The 13,714-nt window shown below is 33.8% G+C and overlaps 1 protein-coding gene across 1 annotated transcript; it reads right to left on the bottom strand.

Moving 5' to 3' along the window:
• Window positions 1-620: 620 nt before the first annotated feature.
• On the bottom strand, window positions 621-5,929 carry LOC18039608 (stress response protein nst1). The gene is made up of 3 exons (XM_006429486.2): window positions 3,903-5,929; window positions 2,414-3,477; window positions 621-880 (listed from the first exon to the last, which is right to left on the bottom strand). The coding sequence occupies exons 1-3, from the start codon at window positions 5,400-5,402 to the stop codon at window positions 763-765; spliced, it is 2,682 nt and encodes an 893-aa protein (XP_006429549.1). The 5' UTR covers window positions 5,403-5,929; the 3' UTR covers window positions 621-762.
• Window positions 5,930-13,714: the final 7,785 nt, after the last annotated feature.

The raw sequence follows: 13,714 nt of genomic DNA on the forward strand, positions 1-13,714 counted from the left end.
GCAATTTCCTCCTCCCCTAAAACTCAAAAAGAAAACCCAAAGCAATGACACGCAACACATGCACCGAGCTTAAGGCTCGTATTTGATTGATAACCAGCAAAATGCACACCACAGAATGAATCAGGCTCAACAATGGCCGGCCACAAGTGGATCCTCACATTGGATTTCTATCAGATGGTCATAGCCTGCCGGAAGCAGCAAAGTGCCGAGACCATGCTAACCAGTCCAACAGCTACACCATCCTTACCTTGCACGGTATCCTAAAAGACCATGGGTGAAACATCAAATCACCATCAACCTACTGCTTCGAAGAGCAGGTCAGTCTCTACAATCTGTTGGCAAAAAGTATGGAAGGAGGAGTAAATGGGTACTCGCAAAAATTTACAAACAAAAGCACCTTGCATTTGTACCATCCCACCAATTCAACTAAAAATTGGTAGAAAAGCAACTAAGAGGATGAATTGCTCTATTCTGCTGTAAATATATTTTGTCAAAAAGTGTGAGAATCCCTTCCCTCCAGCAGGACACAAGTTAAAAAAACTTAAAGAAATGTGAGATACCTAGCAGCTACCTGATGCAGAAGTGAATGCATGTCATGTGTATAGCTATCCAAGCTAAAGTAAGTAAATGTCAATCTCCCTTATGAAATAGAAGAAGGAAGATACAAGTGTCCAGTATTCTAAACTCTCCCCAAAAAGAGGTTGTTTGCCTCTTGTGAAAAGGAGGTGTATTTTAAGTCCCTCATACTGTCACTTCTACTTTTCAATCATAAGACCAAAGCGACGACTGTACATCTGAGGTGGGAAATAAACCCCCAATATGGGGCCTTGGGACAAATGACTTTCCAATAGTCTCTCCCGTACCATGCGCCCATTCCTTCCTGCCAAACAAAACAAAGTAAGACAAGAATCAGGAAACTATTGTGAGATTTTATTTTATTTTTTACTTTTGCAAATACTTTTTTTTGGTTGTGGGGGGGGGGGGGGGGGGGGTGTTGGGGAAGGAGGCAACTCAAATTATAATTAAGATGAATTTATGTCAAAACAATCTAAACCAATTATTAAGGTGCCCAACCTACAAGTAAATTCATGTCACGTCAACATAAAAGACTAATCAAAAAGACCAATCAAGCTTGCATAATTTCCTCAAAATTTTGGGAATGCTAACAATACAATTTAGACTACAAAATTATTCAACCCCCAGAAAACTACCAAGCTTAAGATACAGAATAACCAAGAAAAGAAGAAAAAAGAGGGAGTAATAATTGGCTTAGAAATATATATCAATACATACATATATAAACATACATACATACATATATATATATAAACCACCAAAAAAAAAAGGAATTATCATGAGTTATAAACTAAAAACATCCACCAATGGATCTGTAAAGTAAAAAGGCATCAGTAATATGAAATAACAGCACTACTCTCAGTAACATCGTAATAATACAACTATCAGTGTTAATAGTTTTATTATTAAAAATGCTTATTTTACCAGCAATTCATTCAACTAACTCAAAAACGACAGTTGCCTTATAAAACACATAGAGTCTGGAAATGCATACAACATTAGCATAACCCAGATGATGCTCCTAGATTTTGCACCACTATTATCCAAGAACATGAGTTTTTAGCATGACTTTCCAAAAATAACAAATATTCATCAAGGAAATAAAAAGGTTAACATTTCACTTCCAAGCAACAGCTTTCCCCAAAAAGAATGGTTAGCCGCAGAACACTGTTTCAGATGTAATGTCACAACTGTGAGAGAGACTTGACAATGTTAGCCTAAATCTTAATATCACAAAAGCTATTGGCTTAAAAGTACAATAGGAATTGGGGTGGACAGTATAGACATTATAAGCACTCATATGCATCATATTTCGTAACCTTTCTGGGGTTTTAATTACCATGCACAGGTAAGAATCCTCAGTAAATAACAAAAAGAGTTAAGATCGAAGCAATTTCTTATGATACATAATGTGTACCTTCTTTGCCATCAAATCACTAACTGAACCCCTATCATAAACATTCAGTATCTGCCAATAATCCAAAACTAGCATAGTTTTGAACCATGAGGTTCAGATTCTGTATCAGAATAAACTAAATTGGCAACTGCCCTAGTATCCAAAGGATAACAAACCAGAAGATAAGTGTCAATTTTATTTCCTATTATCTCCACATTTTGGCACAAAAATTTTTATTTTTGGCACAAAATTTTTTATTACAACATCATCAGTAATAACGTGAAATACTCATTAATAGCGGGGAAAGTAATGCTCAAAACTCCCAAGTGAGAAAATATCATATTTCATAAAGGGTATGTTATGACAATGACAAACCATACACATCCAGCACACTAAACTAACAAATAATTCATAGCAAGTTTTAAAATCTGATGCACTCACTTGGACCAACTATTTGCCGGAGACATCTCAAATGAATGGTTGGTTGCAGATCCAGTAGGACTCCCGTAAATAGTTTCATTTAGTGTACTGTCCTCTGGTGATCTGACAGAAAAGTGATCATTGCCTGACAATGGTGGAAAGAAAGCATTCTGTAGCCATGGATCATGATCAGTTGAACCAGTTACAGGGCTAAAAGTCCCACCATTCTGCCCACTACCAAGAAAAGCCTTCTGAGGTGAATGAGTGCCAGGAAGAACAGGGTCCTCTTTTGTAAACAGTGATGCCATAGTTTTCTGAGGAGGGTGCATAAAATCTTCCTTGTTTGATTGATTCGGTTCTGGGGGTAAAATCCAGCTTGGTGAGCCACCAACAAAGCTGAGACCATCCTGTCCAAGAGGAGAACTATTCCACATCTGCCATGTTCCCTTCTCATTTGCATTTGCATCATCCACAAGAAATGTATGCATATCTTGAGTCTTAGGAGTACCTGGAAACCAATTAGAACTCTTATGCTTGTCATCAGCAACTCTCAGTCGTGACATTGGAGACTCAATTGGAGATGGCTTGCTGATTTCAGAAGAAGATACATTCTTCAAAGAATGCGGCTTTTGCAATCCTACATCAGTTGTAAAACCAGACCCCAGATCCAGCTGGAAATTATCAAGTGACTCAGAAACAGGCCCAAGCAAGGTTGTAAGATCAGGATCATAACATGGATCTTCAAAATGCTCTGCCTCTTCAGGTATGAAATCATGATGCCCATCTCCAACACAAGGTAAAATTGGTTCAATTAAGGGAGAGAAACCTACACTACTACTATTGGATACATTAGAATAGGTAGATACTGTAAAAGGTGATGGAAGCCCAAAACTGATTGGATTATCATATGTTTGCATTGTTGATGATTGAGCAGATAACGGTGGACTTTGAACTTCTGTTGATGCCTTTGGATTTGGTCTACTAATGACATTTGCATTTGAGGTAGAAGAAACAGGTGATGCACGAGTGAATAATTGTTGCCATGATTTCTTTGGAGCTGCCCTTGGTTGTGGATCAGAAAGCACCTACAGTTAACAGCATTATTCTTCTGCTATAAACTTTGTTGAAAAACGTCAATGGGAAAAGAATTCTAACTAAACCTAAAACTTAAAACTGTATCATAACACACAACTTCTTAACTTTAAGATTCCAAGACCCTGAGTTTAGAAAAATAACAGAGAGATCATTTATTATGTAAGGACAAGAAATTCAATTCAGTATTGCATTTGGCATTACTTAGGCAAAGTCCAGCAACAATAGCCCAAGTATCAGTAAATCAGAAAGGCAAATGTAGAATCAAATCAGTCCCTAATTACATAAGTACTGGAAGCAAACATGCCGTGGGCAATAAATTCACAAGAAATTAACAGATACATTTATATGTTGATAAGAAAACTGATTATTCCCCAAAACAATGCATAAAAGCAAAATCTGTAGCAGGACAACTTACAGGTCGAGTGATGCTTTTATCATCCCCATTCAATAATTTCCCACCTACACGCTCCGATGGATAAAAGTCTTTCCGTTGAGTAGAAGTGTAAACATGATCTGCATTACCATTAGACTTGTTTTCTTTTGCAACAGCATGAGTATTAGCACCCTTTCCAAAGAAACTACCTCCACCAAAAGCTTTTGAAGAAGACAAAAAAGTTCCCTTCATTCGATCCAGATACCTAGTCCCAGCATTTCCACGGCTATAATTATTTGCTGACATATTTTTCCCAGTATGTCCTGTTTCTATGCTATGGCCCTTGGCAATATCTGTAAGAGATTTCTGATATTCACGACGATCATACTCACTCTTTTTTTCAAAGTCACGTTTCCGATCACATTCCTTTCCTGCTGATCTCTTCTCCAGTTCTTCTGCATCAGAGTTGCTCTTACTAGAACCCTTGTCTTTCTCTTTTCTTCTTTCTTGACGCTTCCTTTCAGCTTCCTTCTTGCTATCTTTCTCCTTGACAGTTGGTGATGTCTTGCCACGCTCTTTGTCAGCCTCCAATTTTTCATCTCTCAGTTTCCTACGTTCCTCCACCAACTTTGCAACCTCCTCCCTTTGCTTTCTCTCTTCTTCCTCCAAAAGCTCCTTTTCTAACCTAGCCTGTCTCTTCTCTTCAGCTTTTCTACGTGCTTTCTCTCCTCTACTTTCATTTAAATTTGTCACATTCTCGCCCCTCTTAGCCATCATCGCCCTATGTTCAGCATCAGAAGAAGCATCTTCCCTTGATGAACTTATTCTGAAAATCTTTCTCCAAAGCCATCTAATACTCAAGAAAAAAGATGTCAGTAACTTGCAGGCAAAAATAACAACACCAGAATAAGACTTCTCCGCCAAGCAGTTCTCATCTCCTCCAAAAATGCCACTACCATTCTTCCGCCAATAGTTAGGCTTCCCGGCAATAGACCCACCAACCCAATTACCATTCTCTAACCAATCCTGCCCACACATCCACCCATTCTCAGACCATCCCTTTCCATTCAATATCTTCCCACCCTTTCCAACAAGATCCTTAATGATCCCAGAGTTTGAGATTCCCCCAGGTGGCACAGGCAAATCCAACACTGGTCTCTTCGAGATATGCCCACAATATGAACACATAAAGCGACCACCACCAGGATTCTGATCCCTATATGCAGTCAAGCAATTCCTACACCGCCTTGTAGCAGTTTTCCTTAGCTTATGCAATTCAATAGCCTCAAATCTCTTCCTCTCCCTGAGCCTTGCATTTCTACGCGCACGCCAAGCTGACAGCTGCGGCATCAAAATCTCATACCAAAAGAGAGTAACCAAAAGCACAAAAACACATGCCAGCCTCGGTGAAGTGATTTCAAATCGAAAAGCCGGTGGCAAAATCTGAGACAAAGCCCATAGACCTATAAGTGGAATAACTAACCAAGGTAGCATCGTAGCAACCCGGCGAGACCACTTCTGAATCACACACAATATACACATTCCTCTGAACTCACACCTATTATTATAATATATTCAAATCAAACCCTAGAATATGACAAAATCCAAAAATTTTCACTTTTCCCCAATCGAAAACCCTAACCTTAGCTTCTTATCCAATCAAAATAAAATACCAAATTCGAATAAACCCTAACTCCTTTCCTGGAAAATGAAATCCCTCCAAATAAACAGAAACCTAATCCAGCATAAATAACTAAACAATCAATTGGAAATGGATCGACTATAGGGTTCGGAGAAATGAAACGGTGCCATAACGAGCTGAGGGTTTCATGTTAATCGAATGGGTGAGGAGTTTCGAGACTTACAGATTTGGAGTCCATAGACATATGATCATATTAGGAATTGATAATACAAAAAAATGAGAGCGAAATATCGGTAACGATTTGCAAACCGGCGCTCCGGGTCTTCTCGGCCGACGTGTCGGTGCGTTCGTTTTCGTTTGTTTCTTTCTTTTTTTTTTTTCTTTTTTTTTCACCAGCGACGAAACAGCGAGGTATTAGAAAAAGATAAGGGAGATGGAGAAGAAATTGAGGGAATGTAAAGAAAACAAATTATATAAGCAATCTCTGAACCGGGCAGTTGAACCCGGTTTGGTTGTAACTGGACGGTTCTTTTCCTTTTTGGATGTAATAACAAGAGTTTCTAAGTTTTAATAGAATTATACAATATTAGCTTAAAATTTTTTCACTCGAGTCATTTTTTATATTATCATTAATAAACATTCCCAGAATCAATGTATCTAAAGTTACCTCGTTGGAAACAAAGATGTTTCAACAGTATTTTTAGATATAATACAATAGCTAAATATATTATCGGTTTTTTCCTATTAAAAAAATATATTTCTAATGTTTTATTATTTAAATAATAGCCAATAACTTTTTGATATAAAAATTTAAAAGAAAATAGGAGTAAATAGGTTATTTGTTTAATATTTTATCTTAGGAATATAAAATTTACATATTTATTATAATAAAGTATTTAAAAATAACAAAAAAATATAAGAAAAATATCTTATTATTAATTTTTTTATTCACCTTGAAACCTATAATTTTTTTATTATTATTTTAATTTTGGTTTATATGATTTATTTAATTAATACTAAATATATGTAATTGAAAATAAAGATTATAATCCTGCATTATGATAATAGTGCATTTGTTGACTATTATAAAAATAATAGGAAGGTAAGTAATACGTATTGATTTCAATAATGCCAAAACTGGTAATTTACGTAATTAAATTATTAAATTTTGATAACAAAACATACTGATAAGGGTTGGTACAAAAAGAAGAAAAATTATAGTTGGAATAATTCCAATGAAACCATCTAATATGATCATGTCATGTGTGTTAAATTTTTTATTTTATAATTATAGTTATTGTTATGAATGGTTAATCAACATATATTTTGACACACAATCTATCATATGAGAGTATAAATAATAGATATACTTTCTATATACAAACATACGATAGTAAGCCAATTTCGTCCTCAACAGTGTGAGCAGAGTTCACTCCTGAAACTTTTTGTACGAGCACAAGAGATTTTACTAGCTAGTAGTACTTAACTATTACCTAAAAAGTAGAATTATTTATTTATATGTTTGGATCCTTAAGATTTTATTTGAAAAGAAGCATGAATTGTGTATTTATGTGTAATTTTAGTAAAGATTTGGGGGAGTGGGTCTTTGGCAAATACGCATGCATGGAGGTGTGCAAGCACGAGGACGACGTGTGGTTTAATCATCAAATCATTAATTAGATTTTGCGTGAGGGTTAATTAATGAATAGTTGGATAGATTTGTTTAATAGGAGTGCCAACGAAATCGTTAAATGCTAATCACGAGGGTGCTTAAATTTTAGATACGTGAGATACGGTGGTTGCTCTTATATGGTCATTATTTTTTGAGAAATTCGTGATTCACCAGTAATTCAGAAAAAATAATTCAGGCGTGACGTGTTCAATTTATTTTGAATTGAATTTCTGTCAATGGTTTCAGAGTTCGATGGATGGTCCTAGAAAGCATGTGTTTGAAATTATCCGCATGTACCTTGTTGAGTTTTAAAAAGGAAAGAGTTATGTTAAATTAATTAGTTAAAAAAAATTCAAATCAAATCAACCATAAAATCATGGACTCGTTTTTGTTTTAATAACCAAAAAGGAGTTAAACATATGTTACAAATTTTTTTTTAAAGGGATATACTTACAAATTAAGAGAAAGGGCTGATGGTTTTGTTTGTTTCTTTTTTTTTTTTTTGTTGTTTGTTGCCATTTTTTATTATTATTTAGATTTAGTAAGAGGATTGTGGTCGTTTTCTCTTCTTATTTTGATTTTTTTTTCCTAAAGTAATACAAGTTTCTAGAAATAAATTTTAGTTGAATCGGAAACACGTGTCACTTAAGAAGGATGAAAAAGAGGAGATGGTGAAGTGGAGCACTTATGATTTTTTACAGATCTTATGCCACTTATATTTTATTATTAGTAAATAATTGAGATTTAATTACTTTTTATTTATTAACTATCAATTATATTAATAATATTTGCTCAGATAAATATCATATCAGGAGAGGATTATGATCCGGAGTGTAGATAGAGGTAAAAGAAGAGACATGAACTGCCAAAGTCGTTTTTAGGATATCCTTAAATTCCGAGGCTGTCTCATTTGTTTGTTGTACAAATTGACATGCTCAGAAGGAGAGATGACTCGATTGGGTCCAACTCGGCTCAGTGTTAAGACGGTCACGGACTCAGCGAAAGAGACAATGTACAGAACCGGACCTCTCCGGCCATAGACAGACCAAAACAAGCGTGCCATCGTCAGGAGGGTTCGACACTATCAAAATATCATCGTCCAACAGACCACCTCCGATCTACGGACGTCGACTTCCACAACTCTTTCTTTGTTCATCCGGCGAGAAGAAGAAAAAGAATTTGAAACAAGAAATGTTTCTGGATTGAACTGCAAAAACTTTCATGGAGAGATGAGCGGAATGATGCGTGTTTTAATTCGGCGGACAATCAAATTGAAAGCAGAAGCAGCGGGCTTCTTGCTCCTTTCAAATGTTGAAGGCTTCAACCAAGAAGAATCAGGCCCAGCCCAGAATGATAAGAGAATTCGGTCAGTCCAAAAGCGTAGGACACGTGAGGAGAAAACCCAGTAATAAATAAAATGACAAGGCGGACGCACACAAATATGACGAACGAACGCAAGTGGATGATCATGTAAGTTTGCTTTTGTCTCGTCTCTTAACAACAAAATCAAACGTACCGTCAGCCGAAAGCTTATCTTAAATAAAAAGGCATGGGTTGGTAGCGTAACAACCAGATTATGGAATAGTTATTTGGGGCATTCCCTTGGAGTCTAGTTAATTTATATATCCGATTGAACACCTTAGCTGCCTCCATTCACAGGGTCAATATCACTTTTGGGCTTTGGCAACTCCAAACTACTCTTCATTCATTTGACTTTATACATACACGCATCTTAGCTTTTCATCATGACAAATCCTAATCATGGGTCAGATCCTAAACCCTAAGAAATCATGAGAAATTTTCATGCAAAAAAGTGGGGGAACAGAAAGAGCCTTTTTATTATCTTTTTTTTTTTCTGTTTTTCACCTTTTCGGCCTTGGCCTCACTTTTGCAAAAAGTGGAAAAGGAAAGGGAACTTAATGGTGCCGATCTCTGTAATCCATTACAAGGGAGCTACCGCTTTAAATTATTATTATTTTAATTTTTATATTTAAGGAATTCATTACTTGTAGTTTCAATCAATTCCACAAATGATGTGATGTGTTTCAAAGCTCAGTCGCTGTATCTGAGTTGTGTAGTGGGTGGGTGTCCATTCGGCACGCCATGCAGAGAAAATGAGTGTATAATTAATTCTTTTTTTTCAACCAGAAATATTGCCGAAGATTGAGGATTTTTGCTGTCTTGTAGTGAATTATTTAAGTCATTTTCTTGGAGATCACAGTCTTATAGATCATTTGTCTGGCTCAGTGGATGGATAGAGGCCGTTGGAAAGCCCTTTTTTTTTTTTTTTTCTTTTTTCCTTAATAGGAAAGCAAATTATATTTTTCATTCGTGCGACACTTTAAATATATTCAAAAAATTTGCTAGTATTGAATCCGGACAAATAGTAGATGCTTTTCTTTCTAAAGCAAATTTAGTTAAAGAATGGACACGAGCATTATAAGATTTAGGGGTGTATTGAATTTTAATATTATGAAAGTGTTCTATCTTTGTCTTTGAACTTATGAAATTATCCAAAAGAATCTCTGTGCTGCTGCCCTTTGTCTTGTTCACTAAATCATCCACTTCTTAACAACCCGTCTTAATGATCAAAGAAGATAAAGCTACTTCTTTTGCTACTTGTAATCCCCACTCTATGGCTTCAGCTTCTGCATAGCTGACGTCTTTCCTTAGTTGAAATTTAATTTACGAAAGCAAAAATACATGCCATGTAAACACTTTGAGGGGGGTCCATCATATGTGTCATGTGAGTTAGAACTTAGCAATCAAAACCGAGACATGACACTGCGCGATTGTATATATGGCTGCTTGAGAGTAAGCAAATTAATGTACCCCAAGAAAAATAGTCTTTTTTTACCAACATTATTAATTACAGGAAAATTTTAGTTGAAAGTGTGATTATTTTCGATTGAAAAAGTTAGTTCATCGCTAAAAGAATAAAATAATATCCCATATTTTCGATGGGAAAAAACAGTAAAAAATAATTTTATCATTAATCGCTAATACTTATTTTTTTGGAGAAATCAATATCGCCAATATCTTTTTTAATGATAGGAAGTTACTATCGAAAATGTAACAATATTTCAATAGCTTTATTAAATTTTTAAAAAATACATGATTATTTATGACCACACAATTTCACAATTGATAATACAAGTTTAATTTCAACCAAATATGAAATTAGTTGAGAATAAGTAGTGAAATTTTGAAATGTTTGACCGTAGTAGGCTTTAGTGCCACTATTATTTGCAATGGCAAGATTTTGGCAATCAAAAGTATTGTATTTTTTTGACCAAATACCAAGGTAGTCACAAATGAGTATTATAATTAACTAGGGGGTAGAGTTTGAGCTATGAACATTACAACATAAATAAAATCTTTTTTTTTTGTTAACTTATTGAATCTTGGTGATATTTTCTTTATTGTTCAAGAATAAAAATCTTTTATTTGTCTAATGGTTGTTTATTTTTATCCAATCTAATCTAATAGTTTTTTTTTTTAATATTGATCTCATCTAATAGTTTTAAAAAAAAATTGTCATCCTTCTTTTTATCCTTGTTAGCTAAATTCTAGTACTTATCATCGTAAAAATAACTTAATTAGGCTAAATTATATTATTTAATAATTAAATAGAATTACAGTTACCCCAAGTTCTCCATTCTCTCTTTAATCCATCTCCTCACGCCACCAAGTCCATAATCATAGCAGAATTCAGGTGCGTTTGGAATTGAGGTGCTGTAACTTTTAAGTTATAGCCGCTGTGAAAAAAAAAACTGTAACTATAAAACAAAAGTTAATAATATATAGTAAATGTAAATTTTAAATAATAATTGTGATAAAATTATTAAAGATATAATAAATTTTTCATTATACAAGTAAAAAATTTTATCAGCATAGTTTTCAAACTACAGCAACTAATATTTACCAAATACTTTAGTGTTGTACCTTAAAAGTTACAGCTGCCCAAATAAATAAATTCTAATGGAATTACAGTTTGGATAAATTCTCCTCATCTTTTATTAATAAATTCTAAATTCTCCTCATCTTTTCATCCTCTCTCTTCAAAGCCATTAAATAGAATTATAGTTTGGATATAAAAACCATTTAGCTTGGATTACTACAACATTTTATTAATGGAAAAACAAGATGTAGAGATGAATTCAATGCTTGGCGTCAAATGAATAAAATTTAATGGTTAGTTCATTTTTCTTATTTCGTTTAATTGATGCACTGCCTTATATATATATATATATATAGATATATATCAAATTTCATTCTATCTAAAGTTTATACATATTCATATGCAGGGAATCAAGAGCTCAGCAAATTTCCAGTAAAAAAGATTCAAATGCACATTCTGTCAAATACTGATGTTGGTTTTAATTTTTAACAATACCGAGAAGTTGTGTAATATTCTTACGAATGTTTCATGGTAGTGGTATGAATTGTAAGAATACGTATGTTGTTGTAACCAATTCATGTACGGTTGATATTATTAACAAAAGACTGTTAGAAAGTTTTTCTTTAATTTTGCTACTGTTTTTTTATAGCAGAACAATTCATTTACAAATATTACTTATTTAGACTAATATGTAGTATTTTCAATTGCAAAATCAATTGGAATAAGACATTTTTCCTACTATAGTTTAGTTTTTTCGGTTACTTTCGGCCCTCAAAATTAATGTATTTTCAATGGTCATATTTAATTGAAAGTGCTATTGCAAAAACTACCGCTAGAGCCAATTGAAAATAGTATTTTTGATGGCTCAAAGTGACCATAAAAATTATTCATTGGTTATATATATATATATATATATCAGTTCTGATATGCATTCATCATTTTTTCATGGCTTATTTTGTCCGACAAAAAGTATATTTACGACGGCTAGCTAGAAAAAAAAGTATTTTTACCCTAAGTATTATCAACGGCCCGCAACTACCTTTAACCATTGAGAAAACATATTTGCAATGGCATTTCACTTATTTTGACTGTATTTAACAATCACAAAAAATAATTTTTCTTATAGTGCCAATATAGGCATTTAACCCAATGAAGACATAGAAAGTGAATCATCACTCTTAGTGACTGGAGTTTCCTCCATTTCAATTGGCATAAAATGGAGATGTTTAGAGAAGCTCAAATTTAGTAGTTTGGATCTTTGTTGGTTAGAACTCATATGAAAATTATCAAAGTCATTCACGTACCCATCCGCACTATGAAAATGCAAAATTTGCGGCTAATTAAACAACATAATTGAAATAATTTTGAGTTATATATAGCTAGACGATCTGCACTAAAGAACTGTTTAACATTGCTAATCACCTATAATGAATATTTATTCTTTGCAAAAGTCTTGGATAATTATATAATGAATATGCTTCGCCTATTGGATCACCTCACCTTTCAATTAACATATATAAATAAATATAAGTGTGACAATAATCTAATTGAAAAGGGATTGCGTTGAGAGAGCACTGGATAAAATTTTGCATTATTCTTTTGGCATATATAGTTCTTTCATTAGTAATAAACAATTACAAACCTATATTTAATCGGGAAAAAATGGAATCGACAAAGAATCATGAGCCGAATTTAGTACTCTTCATCCACCCATCACAATATTATTCCTTTAAGAGAAAGCAAAGGCATCTAGTCGAGCCCTCGTGTGACAAACTGTGAAGTAACAGAAAACAGTGACTCATTTCTTGAAGTCCTTTCAAAATATATCCATGACATAACAGGATATGGACCCCCCCAAAATGGAACTATTTTCAGTCCTATAGCAAGTTGCTATAATTAAAGAAAGAACCTTTTGTGCCGATTAAGGAAAAGGAAAACTGTTATTATGTGCTTTTAGCTAGCTCGTCAAAGGATTCGGGAGAATGATAAAATCAAGCAAGTTGGCATTGGCACACCCTTCCGATTAGGCTTAATATGGCTAACTCTACGAATGTTGCATGCTTGTGTAGATATATCACATGCATGCCATATTTACGAACATTTGCTGTATATAAACTTCTCTTCAAAAATTTCGTATATAATTATTTTTTAATTAGGTGGTTTTTTTTTTTAATTTGATAACAAAAATTTTGTGATTAAATCATTTACATCTTTGTTTCAATCAATCAATTTCTTGATTAAGTTTTAAGATTTGAGTGGACTTAATAATATCATAAACCATTTATCGTGATCTTTTTTTTTTTTTTTCAATCACAGTCCTGTCATTTTTGTGTCACTTTTATACGAGCAATTATATTATACGAAAATACCATTGAATAACAAAATCATCGACCAGTATAATAAAATAATCTTGTAGTACTAAAATGATCAAATTGATTTTAAATATTCGTGTACTACTAAAATGATCAAATTAATTTTAAGTAGTCAATATAGTTGTTACTTGATATTCATGGGAAAACAAGCAAGAGAAGACGCCAGGATAGATGTGAATCAATGAGATTGATAGACATAAAAAAAGAAAAGAAGTTGACTTATAAATTGATTTAAGGCATTTCCCACTACCTCACTTCTCTCGAAAA

This window comes from Citrus clementina, unplaced genomic scaffold, assembly GCF_000493195.1.
Source record: "Citrus clementina cultivar Clemenules unplaced genomic scaffold, Citrus_clementina_v1.0 scaffold_6, whole genome shotgun sequence".
In the NCBI taxonomy this organism is placed as follows: Eukaryota; Viridiplantae; Streptophyta; class Magnoliopsida; order Sapindales; family Rutaceae; genus Citrus; species Citrus x clementina.